This window comes from Meleagris gallopavo, chromosome 3 (assembly GCF_905368555.1).
Source record: "Meleagris gallopavo chromosome 3, MGAL_WU_HG_1.1, whole genome shotgun sequence".
NCBI classification, from domain to species: Eukaryota; Metazoa; Chordata; class Aves; order Galliformes; family Phasianidae; genus Meleagris; species Meleagris gallopavo.
The window spans coordinates 47,876,803-47,903,945 of record NC_139406.1 but is presented as its reverse complement, the minus strand read 5'-3'; the positions used below and the strand labels follow the sequence as shown (position 1 = coordinate 47,903,945).

Genomic DNA, 27,143 nt, shown 5'->3' with positions numbered 1-27,143 from the left:
AAACCAAAACAAGTGATACATCTTTAAAAGATTTTTATTAGTATTATTTCATTTTATTAGTTCCATTAACAAATGGAGTTTCACAACCTGATGCCTTTTTTTTTTTTAATATATATTGTTCAAGGGAAAAATGATGCAGCATCTACTCAGATCCACTAGCTCAGGGGTTCAAAGACAGTAGATAAATACACTATTTAAAAGAAATCCTGAACATTCAGGAAGAGAAGACTGTAAAGACAAGATATCAAATGGCTCAGAAACTGCTGTTTTTTCCACAAGCTTTCAAAACAACACGGAAAACTTGTAATTTTATAGCAGAAAGTAGCTCCTAAAACACCCCAAAGAATTATTCTTTTCTTTACAAAATCTTAGCTTACAGTCTAAGTTCAGAGGAATCAGTTTTGATTTTGTTGCTTGTCTCAGGCTGGCACTGGTACAAAATTACCACTAAGCAGTACGAAGGTATGATAAAAAATGATGACTGAAGTTTAATACTGACTATTAAAGGAATAATATTTTCAAATTAAATTCTAACTTGTCTCTATATTAATAATTCCAGCAAGGAAAAAATGAGGTAATTCACTGTTTCAGTAAAAGCTTGCTCTCATCAACCTGTCTACTCTGCAACTCCATACTGAACATGTCAGCTCTGAGTTTTTTCAGAAAGCTTTTAGCATTCTGCCTCAGTACTTTTTTAAAGAAGTTCACTCAGACATCTCTTAGCTGGACATATTTTTAGAACTGTACAAATGCTTTCTGTAAATCTCCAGCTGAGTGCTGTGTGACTTCAAGTCTCCAGTTTGTTTTTCCTGCACACAGATATGCAAACGCAGTGTGAACATAACACTGGTTCTGGTACAGCTACTTAATACAAGGGTAAAGCCAGTAATGTGGGCAAGGGAAACTGGAGTGAGCAGGGTGTAAATGGTAGGATGGAACACACCAAAAAGTAGCCCAGATCTGTGGCTGAGCATCCCAGCAGCATCCATGGAAGCTTAGGACTCATGATGGGCTTGGCAGCCACCCTCAGGATTTTTTAAAAGGCTGGATGAGATAGCTTTGGAGTTTTCAACATTGCAGAACAATTTAGGGACCTCTGAAGGTCCACCTGGACCAATATTTTATTCAAAAGAAAGCCAACTGCAAAGTTAGATTTTTGTAATCTAATTATGCTCCCAACAACTTTCAAAGACTCCCATTAAGTTCAGTACTGAACCTGAAGGATCACAATCACACAAAACTTTTTTCTTTAGTGATTTCCACTATCAAATGCAGTAGTGACAGGTGTGAGAGAAAGCAACAGTTATGTGGTTTCCTCTGCGGGCAAGGATACCATCACACAGGACTTCCTGACTTCCCCTAGGCAGAAATCAGTAGACCAACTTTTATTAAGATCAAGACTCTCATGTCCAAAGACATTACGTAGTCACCCACTGACCATCTCTCTTTTGCTACACCCATAGAAATATGGTAGCATAAACAACATATGCATGTATCTGTATGAACCAATATTTCTACATAAAGTATCACTATAACGTGTTCTGTTTTCACATTATCATTAAAAACACATCAAACTTAATTTGGAATTACCTACTAATCTGAAATACCTACTAACACTTAACCTACTAGTCGGTATTAATTAGATTTAAAATATTTTTCAATTACTCCATAGCTAGTAGAGAAATGAGAAAGAAAAACCAAACCACTAGAGGAAGATTCTAAACATCAAGAAACAATTTGAAGTTTAACCCGCAGCCACCTTGACTATTATTAACTTGGCTGTACTCTCATGTAATATGCTCACACACAGCTTAAAACTTCAGCAAGGATAGTGAAACCTACTTTTTGTTTGTTTTTATCTCAAACCTTTACCTGGTAAGGATCATGCGAACTGGAATGCCTGCAGTCAGCTGTTGAACTCCCTGGCAAGCAACAACTTGCTGAAAACGTGGTACAATACACGTTCAGTCCTGCACCTACACCCACAGTCTGCTAAGCCACTTATTGGCTGAATATTTTCTTCAGTAATTCAGTTAGCTCAGCTGAAGCAACAGCTCATTCAAGCTGAGAGCTAGTCCAGATTCGCCCTCTTACATTCCTTCTTCCAATCAATTAATTAAAATTAAATACCTTAAGGTTTTTATTTGTTTACAAATCAGTGAATTTTAATGATTGCTTACCAATGAGAAGGAGCCTACATTTTAGGGGAAAAACACTGAAATTCCCTATTTAAAGAAAAACAACTTATTTTATGATTAGATGAAGTTGGATTACCATATGTAAAGCTCTTTTAAAGGTGTATTCCTTAAAAACATTAGGATTAATCCTAATCAAATGGAAGGCTAGGTGCCCAGGTAAGAATTATCTAGACTTTTTAGCGTAATTTGTGAAGAAGCAGATAAATATGTGAATGAAAACTCTCTTACATTCAGAGCAGATTCTTCTTACTCAAATGTTTATGCTGTTTGGATATTATGCCCAGAATTTTCAAAATAGATCTGAAGTATTTTGTGCATTCGGTGAAATTTGAGTATCTGACATACTTAGAAAATGCCACTGTACATCTAGATTTAAAACAGAAAAATTACCCACTGTTGACAATGTTGGCAAACAGGAAATCTGTAGATAAGGATTACGAAACAGCAAATGTGATAAGATTTCAAAACAGATTTAAACCTGTCTCTTCAAAGAACAATTTTCTCAAGAAATGCCCAGAGGCACAAGCAATGTCTAGAAAGAGGCTATTGAATGAACTGTTGGCAATGGCAATACTGGGACACCAGAGAAAGCAGGATTCTGATTGTCAATACTTAAAACATTTCACTATGGACTTGCTTTCCACGCAACATTCAGATGGCTGAATACAGCGATAGTACAAAAGGTAACAGTTTTAAATTGGAAGAGTAAGCTGCCCATGTAAGCTGTGGTACCCCATCCCTGGAGGCACTCCAGGCCAGGTTAGATGGGATCCTGGGCAGCTGAGCTGCTGGGTGGCAGCCCTGCCCATGGCACGGGGTGGACTTTGAGGTCCCTTCCAACCCAAGCCATTTGATAATTCCACATCATACATGAAACTCTGAGCTTTTCTGGATGCTTGAAGGTTTGGATGTCCCAGTGAGTTGAAGCGTTGCACCAGTACACTACATAAACTCCTAAACTCTGCACAACTTGCAAATAATATGTAACATTTCTCTCTGTATCATCTCCTGCTCCATCCAAAGTTCTCTGAGATCCCTTCTACGATCTCCTTCTTCCTCCCTGTGCAATCTCCTCCTGCATCTTTTTCTGTCTCAGCTAGCGACATCTCTGCATCAGAGGTATGCATGTGTAGATCAGCTGGCCAGCACATGCCTCCGTAATGTTTGGGCTGTGTGAAAGGAGAGGTATAATTACTTTTCTGCCCTAGGGAACACTAGTTTGGGGGCTCCAATGTCACCTGACAAGCTCCTGAACTTTACAGATCTTGCTGATACTAAGCTCTCTACATTTCAGCCCAAAGTGGCCGAAAGCAGCTACCATCCCCCTGACAGGAGGGCAGCAGGACATCCAGGCAATTGCATCAACCGCGTTTTCCTGGGAAGCAGACAGATTAACAGCACCGATACCGAACGCAGTTCCCCCGGCTCCCCTTGCCGCAGGGACAAGCCGTCCTGAGAGACAGGCAGCGATAGGGGGCAGCACAGGGAGCCTCACACCTCCAGGGGCTCCTGTTCACCCAGCTGCCACAACACCAGCGAGGGGAGGCTGGCAGTTTGGCCAGATACAGTACAGCTGGTGTTCGCTTAAAGCAGGAGATACTCAGAGAAGGTAAAGCTGCTGCTGTGCAGCGAAGTCTTGAATTTTCCTTCAAAGAAATGGGGATGGTACTTACTCAAGAACCCGTCGTTACCATCCTTCCCCTTGGTTTTTGGGACTGTAAATCACTCTTCTAGTTTCAGCTGCTTTTTTAAACTAAATGAAGAAATTCCACGCAAGAAATAGTTATTTGGAAACAGGTAATTGATTACAGGCAGACGAAGGAGGGATTAACCACTTTCTCTGCTACGTTTGAACTATGAAGGTACATTTTTCTAGCAAGCAAGCAACACAGAGACCCCAATCTTTTTTCCCCTCTGTTTTGCAAGATTATGAATTGATATTTAATTGCCTACTAGAGATAAGAGTTTCCATATTAAGAAAGACAATACAGGATCTCTGCACAAATATAAATTGTGCTGCCCATGTATAAGATTTTGACAATACAAAATCTATTTCCATCTCATGGCTGAGATTTATAACTCATTTATAACTGAGTTAACACCTAATTTTTTATGCTGAGCAGCCCTAACACACACGACTAAGATGAGGAGAAAACCTATGAGCCTCTGAAATAATTCAGCTTCTCTTTATGAAATTGTTTATCACCGTGCAATCATAAAAAGCAAGAGCACACAGCTGAGCTGCTCCGTTAAAAAAAAATATATATCTTCCCACAGGATCTCAGCTTTGTTTAAACACAGAACAGGCATTTGTATTCTGATTGGGGATTTGCAAATATCAAGAGCAGTCACAGAAAGAATAGTGAATAGCTTTTACATACAGACATTATCTGCATTTCTTTGAAAGAAAATTCATTAGTTTTTGTTTCTGAGCAGTATATTTGCATTCTCAACATCATTTTGTTCAGGTTAATTCAGCGCCATCATTTTGAAAATGAAAATGTATCTTCTCGACTGCTGACACCCAGAAGCCCTGGAATCTTCTTCAGATTGAAGTTTTTATACATCTTCCCTTTCCCCGCCGATAGGAAGAAGCAGTTTCAGTGTAGGCTACCAGCCCCTAGTTGAACTGCAATAAATGAGGTATTTGCATAAGAAATTAGCTTCCAAGAATTACATATGAATTACCAGTCACTGTCACTTGCTATTGTAACTTCACAGTAACTGATCAGGTGTTAAGTACCTGCTTACCTAATTGCCTCAGAAACTGCTTCGGCCCTTCTTTAAGCGTCGTGTAAACTGAGGATTTTCTAACAAAAGAAAGGTGCTACTATTGTGCTTCCCACATTTTGCATAAAATGCTATTCTACAACTTAGAAACGGTCCGTTTTAAAGCAACAGCAAACAAATCGTTAAGAGCAGTTTCCTGTTGTTGCATACAGAGAAGTATTTTTTCTTAAAATCTTATTTTCGTGGAAGTTAAATAAGTTAATCCTCCAAACTCTATTATTCTTGATTGCAAAGCCCTTACTTTTATTGCTAGTAGTGAGCATCGATAACAAATGCTGTTGCTCTTTCCAAAGGCTAACAGGAAAGTTAAGGGATGTAACATTACGGCCAGCTGCGAAGGAGCATCCAACAAGCTGTCACTCGCAAAGCACTTATTTTTACCGATGAAAAAAGACAATGAGTGCTTTCTGCGTGCATGCGACTGACAACTCAGCCATCTGAGTAAAAGAACAGGTCATGACAGAAAATAATCTAATGACAACAGCATAGATCCTGAATTCAGGAAAAGCAAACAGTACAAATACCTTAAAAGGGAGAAAGATTTCACCCCATCTGTGCTAAAACGTGGGAGATGGGTTTTACAGCAAGAGGAACTATGAACTGTGGGTTCTGGTACCAAGATATTGCTCTTGGATATGCAGTGAAGCATATGCTCAGTTTAAAGCATCCAAACAGCCACAGTGACTTCAATTAGTCTACCAGTATTCTTTAACATTTACCTAATATTATTTATCTTTGTAATTAAATAACTAAGATAAGGAATGTAAACAATGACAGCGGTGGTATCTTAAGTCCCTGGAAGGGCATATTCATGAAAAGAAAGATGAGCTATCTGATTAATAGCTCACTGAAATACAACTAGCAGAGTGAATGTTTTAAACAAAACCAGGGATTTTAAAGACAAATAAAACTGTTCTTACAGATCATCGGTAATCTTAAATATATATATTTTCCTTTCATTTTCCAGACACAAACAGAATATACTCTTAAATACTGAAAACACTGAAGAGAGAAGATTTTGTAAATTCAAAACAGCTAAGTTAACAAAGGGTAATGAACAACCCTAAAATTTGGGAGAATGTAAGACAGGAAACTTTCTTCTAATGTACGCTGACCATAGACGACTTTTAGATAAAACTCAAAACACAGAGCTGCCTATGTAAGGTCTTCCAGAATGTACAATATTACATGAATACATGAGCATATAGCTACACACACTATGTCGTCGAGCACTTGTCAGCGAGCATCTCCTTGCAGTGCACACATCAGGCAGCAATGAAGCAGTCCTGAGTAGAGGCAGCATTGATGAACACGGAAAAATTTGCATTTTGCGTAGATCATAGAATCACCAAGGTTGGAGAAAACCTCTAAGGTCATCAGTCCAACCATCCACCTACCACTAGTATTTCTCCACTAAGGCATGTCCCTTAACAAAACATCTAAACATTTCTTGAACACTGCCAGAGACAGCAACTCAATCACCTCTCTGAGCAGCCAGGAAATTTTTTTTCCTAATATTCAACCTGAACTTCCCTTGGTGCAACTTGAGGCCACTCCCTCTAATTCTATTGCAAGTCACACAGGTGAAGAGGCCAATCCCCACCTGGTCACAACCTCCTTTCAGGCAGCTGTACAGAGTGATGAGGTCTCCCATGAGCCTCCTCTTCTTCAGAGTGAACAATCCCTATTCCCTCAACCATTCCTCATAAGGCCTGTGCGCCAGATACCTCACCAGCCTCGTTGCTCAATTCAATTGCCTCTCTCATCCCACTTTTAGCTACAGCGTCCTGCTGGCATGACCTTCTCTTCTTCCTTCTTAGTGTTTAATCTTTAATATATTTAGATGCCATATCAGTTCTTGTTCTGGTAAGCAAAGAACTTCCCATAGTGCCAGTCTTTCTATTATTTGTATTAAAGGGAACTGGAGGTACATTGTCATGGAGAGTAAATGCTTAAATGAACTACATTCAGAAAGAAAAAAATAAAAGTCCAACAGGTATATTCATAATGATCCGTCTGTTTCATTCACACATTTAAAAGAAAACAAGAATAGTAGTGTCAGCAATTTCGATCACCTTGAACAACAATCAGGATTGCTCAAGGTAAGCAACCAATAACAAGTGCGCAGGTTGGGAAGAGAGAACAGACAAGGTTGCACTAATGTCCCTCTTATCCTCCTTGTCGCAGAACAAACAATAAGTCTCTTCCCCACATTCTCCTTCCAACTCTTCCTTCTGCCCATGGAAGCAACAAAATCCAGTGTTGCCAAAGTTTCTGATACACCTCAATGTCTAAGCACTCCGCCAAGGTTTTAGGGATAGACTGGGAACCAGCCATATCAATGTTAACTCAAAAAATTTCTTTGAGGACAGTAAATCAGCGATTAGTAAAGAAAATAAGGGACTTCCAGAAACTAACAAAGTGCTACAGTGAATCTTAGGAACTGTTTTCAAGTAACACATTTCATTTTATGTCCTAAGGAGAAAAAAAAAAAAAAAAAAAAAAAGTCCTCTTACTCTATGCTATCTTAGATCTAAGACTTTGACTATGAACAGTTAATTCGAGATCTCCTTGCTCAAGTGTTTCTACGTTCAGAGATAATGCATTTTACTGAGAACTGCTTTTAAAGATCTCACAGGTAAAAGAAAGTACACCAACCATCAGTAGTGCAAGACCCTTCTGGGGCAGGTTTTTGTGAATATGGAATTGGTGGACTGCTTGAATCTGACATGTCTTCATCCTCCTCTTCATCTTCCATTTCATTAACAGTTTGGTTAGTAGAAAAGTCCGAATTTCCATTTTGCGAAAAGCGATGTACTAATTCTTTATCCAACTCTTCCACCTTTGGCTTCACATCTGAGCAAGAATAAAATACAAAACAAAAATTTCATTTGTGACTATCCCCTTTAAAAAAAACAGTATACTATTCTCCCTCCTCAATAAGGCTTGAAATTCAGATTTTGTGTCACACAATGAACAGCAGTACCGCTTTTTGTTATTTAATGAAATGCATCCCACCCTTTTTTCAGAAAAACAACAATTGAAATGTGCCATACTTTCATGGTTACCTTCCGGCAAGAAAGGTGGCTGGTCAGGATCCAGGTACAGCTGTGAGAAGATTGGCCGTGGGACAACGCTACTACATCTCAGAGAAGCTTCTATGGAGTTATGAAGAGCTTCTTCAAAACGAGCAGATTTTAGTTGTCCTGCGTATGAATTCCCCATGATCTAAAAATGCAAAGAAAATGGTTGATAAGCACAAGGGAAGGTGCATACACAGATCTTTTACAAATATCACGTGAGGTCTTCTTAATATCCACCATGCCTGACATTGGCAGAGACATCAAGTTAGTAATAATACTGTGCTCTGAGTAGCATTACATTTCTAAGTATTTGGTACTCCATGCATACTCTTGTTTCAGTTACAGTTTTAGCACAACTGCTTTGTGTTTTGCGCATAGGTTTCCTTCTCAAAAAACTCAAGAACCCCTCTGGTGTAGAGTTTTGTTGGGGGGGGAGAGGAAGAAGAGAAAATCATTACTATTGTCATTTTTAGGATTTTCAAAATAGACTATAGAAATGAACACAACAAAGGAAATTGAAAAACGTCAAGTCTGGCTTTCATCACTAGTTACTGAACTACTTTAACATTATTTAACTTGGGAGTATGCCATCATTTGCAAAAAACAAAACAAAAGAAACAAACAAAAAAATCGTATATAGACATCCAGTAACTTGAAATTTTGCTTTTGCTAATACTAACTGAAATTGTGTGGAAGTCAGCTCTCTTTTAGGAGCCTTTTGCAAATGCTGTGAAGTGATTTTAAATTATGCTTTACACTGCTATAGTGTTAACAATCTTCTAAATTGTCTATTTTGACAGTTAACATTCACGTTTATAACGATGATTAATTTATGAACTTTATGAAATATTAAGCACAAATAGACCTTTAGATCATCACTTCTCCTTGGGCAACATTATTCACCCCACAGCCACTTGTATTTGTTCCCTCAGCATTAGGAATCAGTAAACATCTACTAACAGGATGGCCATGGAAAGGTTTGCAACTAGCTAGGACAGACTCAATGAAATATGAAATCTTCCACTTTGCTGGGTCATCACGCTATGTAACATTTACTCCAAAAAAATTAAGATGTAACATTTTCTACTATTCAAAATAGGAGACTGCATTTTCAGAAAATTTTGTTTCAACAAAGGTTACTTTTCCTCTGTTAAATCAATAGTAAAAAGTACAAACACTTATATTATCTTTGTAATTTCCTTCACTAGATGTCACCTAGTCCCATGACCAGAATAAGATCTCAGCCATTAAGATAAGTAGGCATTTAGAAAATCTACAACTAGTTGATTATTGGGTTGCTTAAGGTTTTCAGCACCATCTGTAGAAGGGCAACAATGACGATAGCTGCTTATAGTAGTGTTTCAGAGCTCCCAGCATTGAAAAATATTTCTGTCCTACCATAAGACTCAGGGATGAAGTTTATCTAATTATTCACCTCAGATGGATGAGAGGCATAGTCAGCTGTTCAAACTTTGTACAACTCTGGGTAAACAATTCCACATAGAGTCATTAAGGCTGGAAAGACCACTAAGATCACCTAGTTCATCCATCAGCCCATCCCCACATCCCTCGCTGCCACATCACACTGTTCTCGAACAGCTTTAGAAACAGTGACTGTACCACCTCCCTGGGCAACCTGTGCCACTGCATCACCACTCTTTCTGAGAATAAATTTCTCTCAATATTCAAACTGAATCTTCTAACAAATCTGGGGACAACAGCATTTCTTTACCCAAAACGAAGACAATGCAAAGATAATTTTTTTTTCCTAAGCTTTCATTAAATTAAAAAACATCAGGGAGTGTGTATAAACATACACTACCATAATAAAAGCGAATCAACATTTAATAATAAAAAAAATTTCCACTTCCCAGAGGGCACTATCTGAAGTCACTTCATACTCTGTTTTCTCCATAATCTATGTGATGTATATTGTTTATGCCTTTTTTTGAGAGAAAAATATTAATAAAATGCCATATGCTTGAAGGTAAAAGTGTATTTTTAATTTAATTTTTCTTCATGGGATCTATGCAGAAAAGACCTGCTTGTGGAGGACAACTGTCATGGATTAATTTGAAAATGGTGGGTTAACATTACTGGAGGACCATTCCAGCTTGATGTGAGAAAACAAAGCAAGATTCCAAGGACCTTGGAAACATCCAGTAGAGGGAGGCTTAGGAATTGGTCTCCTCAAGGCACAAAATGGAGCAATGGAGCAAAAGGAAGGCTCCTCTCAAGACTTGGAGGGAGAAGGATGAAGAACTGGGGGGGGGAAGGAAGGGGGTGGAGGGAGCAGCACCAAGTCACAGGCCTGGCTGCAGCAGGGCAGGCTAGGCCCCAGGGAGCCCAGTGCCAGCAAGCCAGAGCTGGGCAGCTGATGTCCTAACACTGCCCCAGGCCATTAGGGCAGCTGGGCCTCACAGGGAGTTCAAGGGAGCCGGGGAGAGGAGGGGCAGGAGGAGAAGGAGGCTTCCCCTCTGCAAGGGAGAGGGCTGGAGAGGCCTTCCCACAGCACACAGCTCACCCATCCAATCTTCTGATCCAGCTGACCAAAAGCCAAGGGCACTGATTCAGACCATTACTGCCTTTGTGTTTCTGTTTTCGAATCTACCCTGAGTGCTTGGTGCAATTAGAAAGCATTTCATTTTCCTCCTGACTTTGTCAATGGTAGCAGTGGCAGAGCTGCAGCATAGCATTGTCTGCTTTAAGTGTCTGTGAAGGGGCTCCGAGGATGCGGCAGCCTGGAGGAAAAATAAAAAGGTGGAATTGGAAGGGAGAGAAAAAGGAGCAAAAAATATTTATGTCATTAGAACATGTACCTGCTGTGTCTGCATCAAAAATTGACCAAAACGAGTGATTTAACACAAATTAATGATCATTATTTAAAAAGTTTTCCAAAAAATGTTTACCCTATATTTCCACATTGGTTTAAAAAAACACTCAGGGGTCTCTAATGTACAAGAGGTTTAATCTGGGGGCACTTACTTCTTTCCATGCACACTAACTGCAGCTAGTTTAGCACAGACCTGGTTAAATTCCTAGATTTCAGCCTTATTAATTCACACCACTGGATACCGTGATTTAGAAATTGCCTTTTGTTTTAAAATCTCTGCAGAAGTCTGTTGCCCAGTCGATCCTTAGCTGTTTCAAACTGTATATAGTAACAGAGCGTTGTTATGTGTATTATGCTGAGTATGTATGTGTAGTAAGATTTTTCTCTACACTTTCTCATTACTCCGCCAAGGAAGAAGGTTCAGACATCCCTTCTATTTCACCAACTTTGCCATTCTACGCAGGCATGTCCCTAAAACACTTATTAAGAGACACAAGACAATTAAAATGGAACAACTTCAAAATGAAATTTGCAGCAAAACCTAAGAAGAGAACTTCCTGACATTCAAACGACCTGTACCTCCCACCTCTATCACTCTCAGGGTGCTTCTCTGTAAAGATCCTGACACTAAGTCATCATGACTCCTACCCTATACATCCTAAGTATCTCCACTACTGCTGTGCTGCTTCAAAGCTGATTTACTGAGACTATTTCACGCCTTCTTTGCAGTAGCCAACACTGAGCTGGAGGATTAAGGGGCATTTGCTGGAGTTAGAGAGCTCTGCAGTCTGAATTGGGGTACTAATGCTGCAAGTTTTGGTTGGAATTGAACTATAGATGTTTACTGTAGAAAACAATACTAGGACTGACAGGTGACTCCGTAAAGGCAGACGGAAGTAACTAAAGATTACAAAGATGATTTTAGCACTGCAGTAAAGGACACAGACAAATCTGAATGCTTCTTTCAACCACAGAGGCTGAATTTGCAATAAAGTCGTATCAATTCAAGCAAATAATTCAGTTCTGTACAGTCAAAAGATCTGCACACAAATAGGACACTGCATGTTCCAAAAGCAGCAGGGCCTAGCTTCTTTACAGCTCCAGCAGACTGGCAATATCTGAGCACTGCAAACATTACAAACTTATTCCAATCAGAAAAATACATCACTCTGGTCCTGCACATACCCCTCCCACACACTAAGAAAAAAAAAAAAAAGTAGAACTTTTTTGGAAAGTAGACCATTACCCAGCAATTCTCTGGTGCAGATTTACATATTGAGCTGAAGGCTTTACGAGTAAAAATATAATCAGATCATTCAGTACACCAGATAGCACATATCTGGCCTCCAGGTGGGTCATGACCCCAGAGACTTTAAAGGAGAGGAACTGAACTGGAGGATGAGGGAGGGGGGTGACTGTTGTTGTTATGGCTTAAAGCAATTTCACAATTACCTGATAGCGAATGATGAATCTGATGCAAACACCCTCCATTAAGTCAGCTCTATCAAGTCCTTACTTTGTGTTTAACCTAATGATGTAATTGTATTCTCCAAAACACATAATCTGACTTTTGATCTGGCCTAACCCCACAGAAAAGTTTCTCTTCAAAGGAAAGGAAAACAAGCTCCTTGACAAAGGTACTGTCAGGCCCCACAAAGCTTCTGTATCTTGAAGGGTCATCTTAGGCAAAGATTTATTTATACTGTAAAATCATTTGGGAGCTGGGTGCTTCAGGTACATTGAGCATTTTCTGTTATTTGCATCAGCCTTACTGATGTTCTGGGAGTCACAGTTTTTCCACTAAGGCATCATTAGGATCTATCACAAACATGCATACAAGCAGAAAGGATGACAGCTAATAAAACCAGTAACAAATATATTTGTTAATTAAAAGTGTAGATTACGTTGACAGAAGTATATACCAGCATCAACCATAGCAACAAGTAGGGAAGACTGAATATGGGAGCCAATACAAGAATGCAAGACAGTGTTCTCATTAACAGGTACCTTATCTCACAGCCTTTGTAAGATCCCTTTTACCCCCACAGTCCTTTCAAGATCCTGAGATTCTCACCCTGCTTTTGTCTGTGTTGGGGTTATTCAAGCTCAACTGCAAAAGAGTTTACAGTTTTATCTGGTGAGTGACAAGACAATTCACAAAGCCTTCCAGAAAAAAAAAATGAACGATTTGATAATACTGACTGTCTATAGTGGGGCTCTTTTACAATTTTTCATTTACTTTGAAGAAAATATTGATAACATCCTATATCCACTACCACCTCCAAATGAAGAATGTGAAAGACGAAGAACACTTACTTTTCCTGACAAGATTTTCCTTCTTCTTACTCCGTTAGAGTACGGAGTACTCTCTGTAGTTGGAGTACTGAACCAGATTACATGGGATTTGGAAAATTCCTTCACCAGATGCAGATAAGAAAGCTATTCCACAAGAACAGAAAGCAAATCCCAAATGGCTGCTATAGCCTCACTGCATCAGACGTCCTCATACTCTTCAGGCACAGCTCACAAAATAATAAACATGCTAAAGGTAAAATTCGCACCCAGCTCAGAAAACTCAGTGATGCAGCACTGAGGCCAAAAAAGGAAAATAACCAAGAAACAAAATCTGAAACTCGATCACCTATTTAAAACTCTGAATGTCTCTAATTCTTTTTAACATTATTAGCGCACATCAAGAGGAGTTTACAGCTGCAATCAAACTCAGAATACATTGTGAGGTGCTGTGCTACAGAAGTCTCTCAAAGTTAAGCTCAAGTTTTACAAAATCATCATTCAGTAGTTTTAAGTTATGAGCTCGGCAGTTTATTGCTCAACATCCTGCATTTTCCTTCATTTTTCAAATGCCCTGCAAAAGCCTTCCCAGAATCTTTAGATGTAATCTTTGGCAAGTCTGAAGTTTTCAAGTACTATTTCAAAGTTCAGTGTGTGGTTAGAGTCAATCTGTGTCAAACTGACAGCAGTGGGTCCTCCTTAGTCCCATCTGGAGCTGAAAACCATTTGGCCAGATTCCCACACGAGGCTTTGTGAGTTGAACTACACAGAGCTTGGGCTGGATTTACTTTCCTCCAGGCCATGGCTCCAACTCAGAAACCAGACGCCGAATCCCAGGTAGTCTGAGCTCACATGGCACAAACAGAGGAAAGCTGGGGATGCTGATCACGTTCCTCTTGTGAGATTTGAGATGATTTAAGGATTGAGCAAGTACCAAACTACCTTTGACGCCATTTCCTCAGTAAACAGATGCAACAGATGAAAGAAAACATTTGACTACTTAATTTATGGAAGTTCACCCACAGTGATTGCACAATACACAATAATCATGAGAGGCTAGTATCTGTGAACAAGTGACACTATGCCATAAGCATTTAAGGCAGTGGATGCCTACCTGCACACATAAAAATTACTGAAAGTATTATAAAAAGGCTAGAACACCAATGGAGCAAAACCGCAACATCTAGCAAGCTGCTCTGAAACAAGGAACATCTTTTGATGGCTGCCATACGCATGCAGCCTCATGTGCAAAGAACCTCCTATGCATGTAAATCCTCATCTACAAATAAACACTGTGTGTCCTGTCACCACTTGCATGCATACACAAACTTTTACTGCCTCTTTTACACCCTCAGCCCCCCAAGTTGTTCACATATACACCCAAAAGCAAACTCCCCAAACATTTTCCTCTGATGGACTACTGAGGAAAAACAAACCTACTTAGAAACCATAAACAAACTGTGGTTTGTGTTTATAATAATTTAAATTAAGTAAATAATAAATAATTTAAATGATTTTAATTCTTTTCTCATTGATTCATGTTTTTTCTTTGGTGTTTCACAGAAAGTTCTTCAATATAGGTTTGTGGAAGAGTGCAAAAAGAAGACAAAAAATTTGAACATAAGGGCAAAAAAAGAGTAGAAGAATTAATAAAAAACTAACTTGCCAGTAATATAAAACTTTAGTAATATATAACCATATAAGAATGAGAAGATTATACAGTGGAACCTGAGCTTTACACAAATAGACTTATGTTCTTCATGAAACAGAAGCTTCCAGAAGTTGATTATGTTGATTTAACCCATTCTGACTGCAAATCTTCTTTGAGTCCATTAAATGATTCTATGAAATCAGCACTGAAGTTACTGTGAAGATTTTCCGAGGTTTTTAAAATTAAGTTGTGAAAGCTGGAGCAAATCCTTTTATGCTACTGGGATCTTCCACCATGTACACAGGGAACAGAACATTTCTATGTACCTTCAACAGAAAGAGTACATTTTCCTCTTATTTAAATGGAAAAGCCTTCAGGAAAAAAAAAAATCATCATAAAAATCTAGCTTTTCATTTTTAGTTTTTGGTAATGTTGAAATACTTCTTCAATTTAAAGCAAAGGATGTGCTCACACTGATTGCAGAGGCAGCACAAGGAAATCACCAAGGAGCACTTCCGAAAATCTCATCTTGCCTCCTTAAAACAAGCCTACTCCTACTCAGTTTTCACCATTTATGGCCTTTCCCCTAAATCAGTAGGGCTATTAACCACATTATTAATGCCAGTGCAATACAACTAAATCAGTAATGGTGCTTAATCTCAGCTCTAAGATCAAGGCATATTTGGCTGTGTAATTCTGATTTAGCAATTAGTTGCAGACATGAATTGAGGCTCCCAAAAACTTTGCGTCTTAGCACAATCAGGAACATTATATGTTTGAAAACTTTGAGGTACCACTACTAACACCTCAGCAGATGAAACTAAAGAACGTAATTAACATAAAAAGGATTTAAATAACTATAGAGTGATGTAGCAAAACTGAGTTGTTTCACTGATCTCAAATAAGTTCCCAAAATCATATAATCAAAACTGGTGTCTATTTCCAGGCCTAGAGATTTTCATTGCGGTGTTTTGTTTGTTTGTTTGTTTTTTAAATATATACATAGTTTTCATGCATACAGATATGCAGGCATTCAGTGACAAAACATATTCTGATAGTAAGCTACTAGCTAAAATACATTTAGTGATTGCTAAGTAAAACAAACTAATTAGAACTACTGCAGACGTGACGTTTTAACATAGTTTACATTAATCTATGTAAACTTAAATCTTCTCAGTCACATCAGTTAGCTAACTTAAACCTTAAGTTTTAATGTAGATTTAATGGTTATTACAATGGAACACTGTCTAATAATACCCCATTTAGATATACATATATACTTTAACATATATTTTTTAAATTTCCATGACTTGAAAACTCAGTGAAGAGTCTTGATATATATTTCCAAGTAAAAAAGTAAAAAGGAAAGACAAATCCATATTTGTCAAGAATTTTAGCATTAATAGCGATTTCTAAATTGTTTAGTTTCAGGAATTCATTTTTGGGTTTTTTTTCCTGAGACGTTGCTTCTGAGAAAGTGGAAGGGAAAGCTACCAGTGTTTCAAAGGAGATGTGCAATGACAGAAAATGAAGCATTAATGGTGGCATTTCAACTTGCATTGCTAGTAAAAATGGACTTCATGGCTGTCTATTAGGCTAAGTTGGCCTGACTGTGAGAAGCTGAGTGCTTCACCTATAGCCCCAAACATCATTTGAAGGCCTTATCAGTAAAGTTTGTGATCAACTCTTCAACACTACTGGACTAACAAAAATCACCATGTGAAACTGCTAATATCCAGCTTGTTTTGAACCTTTACATTTACTCAGTTTTTTCTTAACTCATATTCTTTTTTTTTTTTTTTTTTTTTTTTTTGGCACATATGCTCTATACCAGTTTTCTTGGTCTGTCTTAAGTCCTTGGTCCTGTAAGTACATATTAATCTGCTTAGTGTTGTATTACTGTTTTCAGTATGACTATGAAGTAGGACTTCGCACTGTGGATTAGCAAAACATATACATAAATTAGATCGTTAGTACTCTGTACCATAAAACATAATCTGTTTTGAAACATCTCAACATTGAATTCTAGGGTATAGGCATTAAAATGCCTACTAAAAATTCATATAGGCTTTTCCCCACTCACATGTTAACTGCTAAATAAAGAAACCAGGAACACTGTTTACTGCCAAGCAATAGAAAATAATTTCTATGCATCTTGCAGAGACAGTCTTAATTCCAACAATATGTACTAACTGACACCAAAAATAAAAATAAGAAAATTCCAGTACGAAGCATAATGGTAATACAGGTTTCATTGGCTATTGGAAATTTCCAAACAGAGACAATTTGATTCTTCAGGAACATCATGCCTGTTCTGATTTGTGACAGCTGTAAAAGACTAAAACTGAAGCTCTGCAGGAGGACTTTTGTAAGCTTCATCCCTTCTTTTGCTGCAAGCAGCTCATTTTTACCCCTTGAAGCCAGCAGAACTGCAGTCATCGTGTGGCAGTTTCTCAAGTACGCAACCAGAAAGCCACCTCAGGATTGTTCTTTTACTGGGGTTAGCACCTTGAAAACCAGATGGGCTCCACAGCTAGAGCATGGCTGTGATGTGGCACAAACCAGGATACTTAGCAGCCGAGAACCTCATGAGCTCTGTTTCCCACATCTCCTTCATCCATAAAATGTATAATCCTGCCAAGAGCACTAAGTTTTGCTTCTTTCTCTCTTTCAGATTATTAAACAAATCCAGAACACAGATTTCTAGATTAAAAAGTTCAAATAAATCAAGGACTAATAAATAACGTCTTGAGAAATCAAACTGCCTTCACTAAAGCATTTATATAAAAATGCATACATGGGTTATAGGTTACAATCCTCTTTAAAAAAAAAAAAAAAGTCTCTTTTTTTCCCTAATGCCCAGATTGAAAACAAGGCTAGTCCAAAAAAGCGTTATCCTTGCTGAACCAGCAAAGGTGGAAAGGAGCCTCTCTTCTGTTGTGGGGAGGCTGTGTCAGGATGTTTCTCAGAAGTTCTCAGAGCACATTCCTGTGCAAATCTTCCCAAAACTATTGGGAACTATTGGGTTTTTGAATAGGTCAAAGTGGTTTCATTTCTCCTCGTGATAACTCAGAATATGTTTTTAAAAAGGAACAAGCAATTATTTTCTAATCTGAAGCTCCCATGCTGTCTACAGGTTGAGAGACGTATGTAGTATCTTTTTTTTGCAGCCTCTTTTAACTAGTAATGCAGAGGCAAACAAATAATAAAGCAAGCTGCTTTCACAGCCATTTCTCTTAAAAAAGCAAACACTGAACAGACACAAACCTTGCATAGGTCAAAACCACAGTGATCACTTTAAACACACAATCTTAAGTTAAATATTGTATGGACATTTTTTGCAGCCTGCTGAGACTGCTTATATCACTGATAGAATTTCTATTAAAAAGACAAACGCCTCACACAGAATCTTGTTGGAAATGAACTTCAAATTGTGGAGTGTTTTGTAGAATTCTTTTTCCTTCCCCGAAACATGTGTTTATCATGTGTCAAAGTTGACTACTTTCTCCCCTTCCCAGAATACCATGAATTCTTCTGTAAAATAAACAAAGCTCTGTCAAGCATCTCTGAAATTACCAGAGGCAGTCCCTGTTTGAGATCAAAGATGCACATCACTGCTAGGCCTTCTGCAACATCCAGCCTTTCAGTAAAATGAAAATTTCCACAAACAGGTAATCAATGGAACAAAACATTAACATCATCATATCCAAGGGATGTATCTAAAAAGAACAGTTTTGTCATTTGAAGGGATATATCTAAACAGAAAATTGCCATTGAGGCTTCTCTTCGGAATCCCAATAGGTGTTTGAGGGATGTACCTATTTCTGGGCATTTATATAACATCATTTAGATCTGACAAAGAAAAACCTTAATCTTTACCTAAAAGATGCAAAAATCAATAATTACATATTAGCATCCAATAGCAAAAGAAGAGTTTCATAATTCTGCTGCTCATATTTGTTCTGTAATGCAATTCGTTACTTGTTCTGACACATTGTGTATGGGGTCTTTATGTCCTAGAAGGAGAAAAAATGATACTAAAATTATTATTTACTGGAGGCATCAGATGTGCTTCCTACTTGTTTTTCTCCCAAAAAGAAAAGTCTTAAGAATGTTTACAAGCTGGGCTTAATTTACCTGCAACATAAACACGCTATCAGAGGCAATTTTGATTCCCAAAGTTGCTATTATTGTTTAGTGAGTTGGTAATACAAAAAATTTACTGGTTCTATGCACTCTTGAAGGCACTTATATAAAATTTCCAGTGAATATTGACATTCAGTATGAAGAAAATAGCCCTCCCAGTATTTATATTCTACTTTTCTCTGACTGCTGCAAAAGTACTATATGCAAAATACTTACTGTGGGCTAAAATCTTTTTTGGGTTTAAAAAAAAAAAAAAAAAAGATAAACATTTTAGTAAGATAAAGAGCAATTCTCTACAGAACAGCAGATGAAAAAAATCTTAATAATGCATGTACTTCCATGTTATATATCTTAACTAACGAAAGTATAGGATCTTAAAACTAAGTTTTCCAGCTCACATATATACTCCCCAAAGTGTTTTATTATTAACGCTGATATTAAATATCTCTTCATTTCATATAGACACATATAAAAAATGAGATATTCGTATTTATAAAGCTGTGAACAGACATCCCACCAAGTTCCTATGGCAAAAGCCAGTCAAGTCTCATGGATAAATAAATCATTAATTCTTTCTTCATCTGTCATTGCCTTATTGCAAAATAATTAAGCTAAGGCCTAGAAAGTCAAAGTTAAGGCTTTACCTTCCATCCCTACCCAATCTATCCACTCCCCTGTGTACCATTCAAACACACATGCTATCATTTCCTGATGATTTGATGGGGTTATCAAAAGAAATTCAGAATATGTGTCAGTTTTGTAGCAACTTGAATGCTATACAAATATCTTCTGTGTTTAATTGGTGATTTGTATTTTAGTAGCTTTATTCATTCACAACTTTATTTGTTTAAAGGTGCCTTAACCTTGACATAAACAAATGCTAAGCATCTGTAAATAGCATTTTTGAAGAGTTTAAAAATTAAGCTCTTCCGAGAGCCATAATTTGCAATCAAGTTACTTCCCCCCAAAAAAAGGAAAAAAAAATCAAATACAAAATTGTCAACATCTTTGCTCGTTTTTTTTTTTTTCCCTTGAAAATTATGCAGTTTATTCTTCTTTACTCTTCTTATGGTATTCTTTTAAAGATCATGACAAACCACCATGTTAGTTACTTTAAAAACGCTAGCACTGGCTCCCAAGTATCTTTTTCTTCCTAATTTGACAATGACTGTTTATGTAAGACAGTAGGGCCAAGGAGTCTGAGATCTTGGGTTGTGGCCCACGGCCACCCCCCTTTCCAAAGGGAAACAAAAAGCACTAAACCTTTTCAGCCACATACATGCTCCTTCCCCCACCACCTTTCTTGCAAAGACAGCTGCTATTGCATTTCCTTTCTTGTTACTTACGAGGTCTTGGTTCTTGACATTGATTTCTTATCTGTTTCTGTGACAAATGTTAAACGTTAATAATCTGTCAATTTGAAGAAAGATAATGCTAAATAAATTATTGGAATTAATTACTCAAAAAGGATCCTTTAAAACTCACTGCAATCATTACAACATGAGCAACTAAAATTGCTCAAGAGCAGCAAAAAAAACCCTCATATTTTCAACCAATTAGTAAGTGTTAAGAGATTAAAAAGTTATAATTTAAACGAGGCTGTATCCTGATAATCTAAAGCAAATCTTTGAGGAGACACAGAGTGACTGGGACAGGACAGCTCCTTAAGAAGCAGTCTTTTAATTTCTAACTGATGGGTTTTACTTCGTACTTTTCGATTATGACATATAAATTTTAGGATCAAAAGGTGAAAGTTCAGGAACCTTTTCAGTTATAGAACCAATAAAATGATAAACATTTGGGATACCAAAGTACACTTCTACTCGAACTGTCCTTTCAGACCCGCACTGACCGCACTATAATAGCTGCCAACATTTGGTAAGGATTAGCCTTTCATTTAGACAAAAGAAAGCATTCCTTAGCTAAATCAGCACTTTTTGCCATCAGACTCATAAAACCTTTTCACAACACAGATTTTCAAGAGAATCCTTTAGGGTTTTAGGATGCTGCTCCTTTTACTAAGTAACAAAATACACCCCAGGGTGTCTCATTGACCGCACTCAGCTGTCCTTTGACCTCCGCAATTGTTTAGGCCTAACTTCAGGGCCACAGAATCTGCCTCCCCCCCATCAAGGAGGCGAGTGTTGCATCTTCCAGGCACCCAGGGAAGCAAAACGCTGGAGGTTCCCCCCTTACTGACTTCTACCACGATCCAGATGTTGCCAAGTAAAGCCTTCCTGCAGGCAGGTTTTGGGACCCTGCGGGAGCCACTCGGGACGTAGGTGGTGGCAATGACCCCCTCGCTCTGCTAGGCCTCCACACTGCCCTTGCCCCAGGGATGCAAGAGGTCATAAAGCATCTTCAGCCTTCTGGGTACACTGGCTATTTAAATGCAACAAGAAACTATGCAAGCCCAATACTGTGTACTGAGTCAAGCCTCCCCCTTTAAGAAGTCAGAAAAAACACTTGTGAGAATCTCAGTTGGAAGCACAAATCTATCCTGATCATGACAAAGATCAGCATTCTTCTTCCCATTTGTTTTAAGCCCTTTGAGAGGACAAACAAACAAACACCCACTCTCCAAGTGCATAAAACTCATATTTAGCTAGTAGCTTAGGTATTTGCAGCACTTCTAAGTACAATATCAGAAGAAAATTGTTACAGCTTCAAAAGAACTGCCATTAAATAACAAAGTTGACCTCACAGTGAATATGTAAGAAAAAAATGGAAGCGTATATTAGACCTCTCCGGAGAACTTAAGATATATACATGATCAAAGCAAAACAAAATAGAAATCTACTGTCTACAGCATTCTTAAAATGTAGTCAGTGTATTTGAAACCTCAAACATTAAACACAAACATCCCACATATTCTCTATTAGGAAAGAGGAGTACAGTACCTTCTCAGATTCCTTTTAGCCTATCTGAAATGCAGTCATGATTAAAGGATGCAGCTAAGAGTTTGTGAAGTCTTGCTGCGAAACTGTTTAAAACTCCTAACCGCCTGAAAAATAAAAAGGGAGAAAAAAAAAAAAACAAACACATTAGAATGATTTATGCCAGCATGTATTTTATAACAACCCAACAAAACCTGCCTATTCACACCTGGAACAGGGCATACTCGGTTAAATCTGCACTGCTTTTTTCTGTGCATTCTACCAGAGAAGTCGTCCAAGTCTGTCGCTATATTGTATATTTTTGGTGCTGAAGTCACCATATGCAACATTAGGAACCTACCTCATCAATATGAAACATTTAACTGTTACAAAAACATCAAAAAGAAATGATAACGTAGATATAATTATTTGACTCCTCATTTAAAAAAAAAGCCAACTAAATGGGAGGTTGATTATCTATTCTGAAGTAGAGATCAGTTTTCAAAATGAAGTCAGAATTTGTTGATTTCTCTCCTACTTGACATCCCACAAAGGCATTTAAGTGAAAGGATTTATAATAGAAATTACAATTCATAAAAGAGAATACACCTGAAATACCCAAAAGAATGAAAACAATGGTAGAGCAAGTAGTGAGCAGAACAGTACCTAAAATACTTAGGGCTGTACAGAACAGTAATTAACATCAGGAAAAGCATTAAGTTATCATCAGTGGGATTCTGACAAGACTTTTAGGCATACAAGCTGGTTTGACTTCTTAATATTTTGTAAAAAGATTTCAAGGAATCTGTCTTCTTGCTCACAAACAGGATTTTGGGCTTAAAGCTGCTACTACACCTTTAGACCTGCTGTCAAGAACAGAATGAATACAACTCTTCAAGATGTATGCCTGTAGTTCGGAACCCAGGGTTTAAAATGCAAAGTGAAAAAGCTTTAACTTCTTCCTTCTCCTGTTTTTAGAAATCAGACTATTGAGGAAAGCAATTCTAGCCTTTACCTCTTACCAAGGAAATGTTTTTGTTTGGAATTGTGTTCTGGGCGAAGACATGTACACAGCTCTACTCGTGCCCTACATCCCTGCTAGGCCAGCAGCAGATCTACCACAGATGGCCAACGAGGTTAACATGCTCAGCTCCTGACCAAACCAGAGTACTCTGCGATGACTTTAATGATGGCAGAACGGCAGTAATCCAATTCCAGCAGCTCCTGGGTCTGAAATTGCTATTTTTCGGACACGTGCTGAACATTTCACCTGCTAGTAATGACATTTTTGTATTTTCTTCTAATTACACTCAAAGCTAAGACCTTTGGCCCTAGGCCACAGACCGCTATTCAGGCTGCACACATTCTCTTAAACGCCCTGATCCTTTGTTGTCACCCTTAGTCTTTCATCTATTATTTACATCCATTGAGAAGAGAGATACTCTACCATTTGTGAAGCTTTAAAGCTTCTAATCATCTTAATTTCTTCGCCTTTCAACCAGTGCTTCCCCTTATGGACCAATGCCAATAGTGTGACAAAATAATTTTTCAAGTCGAGATCCTCCCAGACCCTTCCCAAACCTTGACACGCACTGGGCTGTGCCTTTTGTTTGCAGCCAGCTGCTTTTGCAGACACAGACCTCTGCTCCATTTGGAGCTCTGGCTTCACTTGTTAGCATGTTGGGGGCAGTTTTGGGGGGACTTGGGATATGCTGTTGTTGTTTTGTTTTGTTTTTTTACACCACTTTCTTTCCATTACAATGTCTAACTGAACTAGTTAGTTAGGCTGCATCAGAGATACTGTACTGAAACTGTTTAAAACATTAAGCACCCTTTGAAAGCCAAAGTGCCAAGAATTTCAAGTTTCCTGTTTTTCCAGAAGCAAATCTACTAATAAGCTCAGCTTTGATTTTCTGTTGTTACAGACACACTTGGTATTGAAAGATTTCACATACTATTTAAGAAATGCAAAAAAAATTGGCAACCCTTCTGCTGGTTAACAGCAGCATTGATTTTTCTTAGCCTTAGAGCATGATGCAAAAATAGAATTTCTTCACATGATGTTCAGATCGTACCCTTCAGATCCACCTTTATTTGCAAATAGGAAGAAAACCTATGGCATTTTCACCAAGACAGGTCTTTTCAGCACACATCAGTCTTCAGTCTTAGTTTCCAAGACTCATGGGGTGTGATCCATCTTGGCTCTTCCTTCCACTACCGCCTGGCTTACTTTTGATTTCTAACAGAGCTTCCTTGTTGTCTGTCCCTTCTGAAGACCCCAGCCCCCTCAGCTTCTCTTATTTTCACCATTTGCTTCAACCAGCAGTTCACTTGAGACTCATCCATCTTACAATGCCCCAAGTGACAGATGCTCTTAGGAATGACCACGCTGCTAAGGGAACAAAAGATAACATCATCTCTAGGAACTCAGAGAGAAATACAACTTCAACCCTAAGACAGGGCTGTCCTGAAGGACATGGCACCATAAACCTCTCTCAAGTGGAAAAAAAAAAAAAAAAAAAAAAAAACAATTGCAAAGAAAAGGAATCTGACACAATCAAAGGCCAAAAAGAGTATGTGTTTTGTTGCAGCTGTAGTTAGTGGCATTGATGGCCTTTTTACTTTCTTTATCCTAGCAACCTATGGAAGGATTTTGTGAAATTTACCTGTGATCAAAATGAAAGAATAGAGATATTTGGTATAAAAACTGTTGAAAAATTCCTACAAAATTTAGAAGGCGTTTGGAAACAGTTTCAGGAACATGGCACAGAAGTAAACAGACCAGCTGTTGCTCAGTTAAGTTCTACAAGAATTCATAATCACAGTACAAGCCAGTGTACTTGATGAACAAATAGTCTAATGGGAGTTACGTTACTTCAACATCGCAGCTGCTTGATGAATCTGTAATTTGCAAAGTCTGTTTTGACATTTGAGCACATATTATTTAAATTATTACTAATTTTTAAAATTAGAGTGATATATTTTGCAACTAAAACTCACACATCTAATCAGATTGAAGCAAAAATTTCTGCTTCAAAATGCACCCGAAGTCTTTTATCCAGTTGGTGCAAACAGACTTCTGAGTGGGAGAGAAGCAGTTCTGGGTGGTTCTGTAAATCTCTTTCTCAACAAAGAGGAGGGCATATTAGCATCTAGTATCTAGTCATCCCTAGTAAAAGTGATGACACAAATTCTGAGAATCCCTTCATCTATAGTGGCATGCAGAGAAACCTACTTCTCTCTCAGGAAAGCTTTAAACAGCATCTCATGATCGGTTTTCAAACACTACAGGAAATAACCGTCATTACAGTACATGAGATTGACAGCACATGAGGTTAATGGACATAAAAGCTAGAGCTGTAACACAAAGCATAGGAGGTCTATTAACCAAAAGTTTTCTGTGTAATGTAAGGTCTGGGGAAAACTGCAATACGCACTTCTGCAGCCATATTTTTTGACAGGACTTGAGTTAGTCTCTCTGCATATCAACTGCAAAAAATAAATAAATAACATCAGCTACATTTGGTCCTTTTTGAACAGAAACTGTGGAAGCATCCCAACAACAGGGGCGCATTCTAACTCACAGTTGCTCTCCCACTCTGAGCCACTGAATTATCCCTGCACCAAAAGGTTTGATAACGTCCCACTCGGTTGGGAAAAACTTAAATGTAGGAACCTCTGTCATACTGGGACATGACTTAAACAGCTGCACAAAAGACTCTACTTTCTATCTCACTGCCCAGCCTGATCAGTCCACATCGCTCTGAAATTGTATTCTGAATACTTTGAGGTCTTGGCATCAAGTATAGACCAAAAGCAGCAAAATATATGCTACCCTACTCAGATAGCCATCTTATCATAGAGATAATCTTTACATGTTGTAACTCCAAATATTTATCACAGTAGAGAGAAGTGTTTATAGTTAATATGCAGTCCATCTTTTTAGGTAAACGAGACCAAGAGAAAGGTAAAAGGTCAAAACTACAATATGGAGCTCTGAGTAATTCCTCTGACTTTATAAATCTCTTGCAAGAAAGGACAAGGTGTAAAACATGTTCTTGGAGTCCAACTTTCTATGCAACAGATCAGGCAAAGGACACCGGCCTGACCTAAGCAGTTGTGAAGAGTAACACAACTACTTGCGTTGACATATTTACACCAGGCTGCTTTGAAAATGTCTCGTTTGATGAGTATAACATTCTTCAATTGAAACTATTTTTTAAAGTTTTTTTATAAAAATAGTTCTAATACAATTTAATATTAACACAGAATAACTGAAATATTGCTACTACTGCCATTAGTATTAAGTTATTGACACTGAAACATGACCTTGAAATGACAGCTCCATTAATGCAAGTCTTACGGAGGAAGGTTTCAAAAAGCCCCGATTAAATTAACTACTTCTAAACACAATAGGATCAATATGTATGCAGAGAATGTACACCCCCATAGCAAGTCCTGCTTGCTTGATTGATCAAAAACAAAAAAATCCTGTGGCCTTCCAGATCTCAGCTGGTGCCAGAAATTCACATAGAAAAAAAAAATCCATCTAAATGAAACTCTGAAAAGGTTTACCCTTCACCAGTCTATTTGCACTTCAAAAACTCCTTAAGTCCTTCAGCTAAACCCCAGGGTTGAACCATTTCAAAAATGAGAGGGGGATGGCCATGATTTATCTTCCTTCTGTGCTCTAGACAGAGCTGTAAAATCTGCCTGCCTGCATGCCAAAGGCTCGTTTTCAGGAGCCTTGGAATATTTACCATTTTTAGAAATAATGCTGTCCATTTCCTTACTGTCACTTATCTCCTTCAATCAGACACAAGTACATTGATAAAGGATTTCTTTTTTTTTTATTTCTGCTCCCTGATACGCAGCACGTGAAGCTGAGTCAACAAAATGGCCAAGCATTTGAAATCATCGTTTTAAATAAAAATACAGCAGACCTCATTAATGCCTGCAAATATCAGTTTCTGCCTTACTGAATTTGTGCTGAGAGCACATTTGCTTAAGAATGTAAGTTAATCCTACCCCTTCCATCTGTTTGTATCAAAGACATTTTCGGCAAAATGCTCAAAATAATTTTCCCACTTGTACATAATCAGTGCATTGGGTCACACAGTATGCATTTTTCAGTCCTCTATACTTCAGGATACATTACCAATAGAAGGAAAACGGAGATTTCATGGGTCACAAACTTCTGGGTCACAAGGACTTTCAGCACTGCTGTCAGCTTGGTAAAACTCAACCGACAGACTCTCGCTTAACATGGCCATT

At 38.1% G+C, this 27,143-nt stretch overlaps 1 protein-coding gene across 14 annotated transcripts in view; it reads right to left on the bottom strand.

Moving 5' to 3' along the window:
* Nucleotides 1–27,143, bottom strand: part of GREB1L (GREB1 like retinoic acid receptor coactivator) — a 128,355-nt gene that overhangs the window by 50,769 nt on the left and 50,443 nt on the right. For 9 of the 14 annotated variants that reach the window (XR_014882453.1, XM_085220857.1, XM_085220859.1 and 6 more), the window contains 3 exons: nucleotides 21,894–21,997; nucleotides 8,045–8,216; nucleotides 7,647–7,844 (listed from right to left, as the gene is read on the bottom strand). Coding sequence is in view for 13 of the 14 variants with exons in the window: in XM_085220857.1 (XP_085076983.1) it covers nucleotides 7,647–7,844; nucleotides 8,045–8,213 (367 nt within the window). In the remaining variant the exon portion in view is untranslated. The remainder of the gene's footprint in view (nucleotides 1–7,646; nucleotides 7,845–8,044; nucleotides 8,217–21,893; nucleotides 21,998–27,143) is intronic. The other 5 variants (XM_085220861.1, XM_085220863.1, XM_085220862.1 and 2 more) reach the window with 2 other exon arrangements.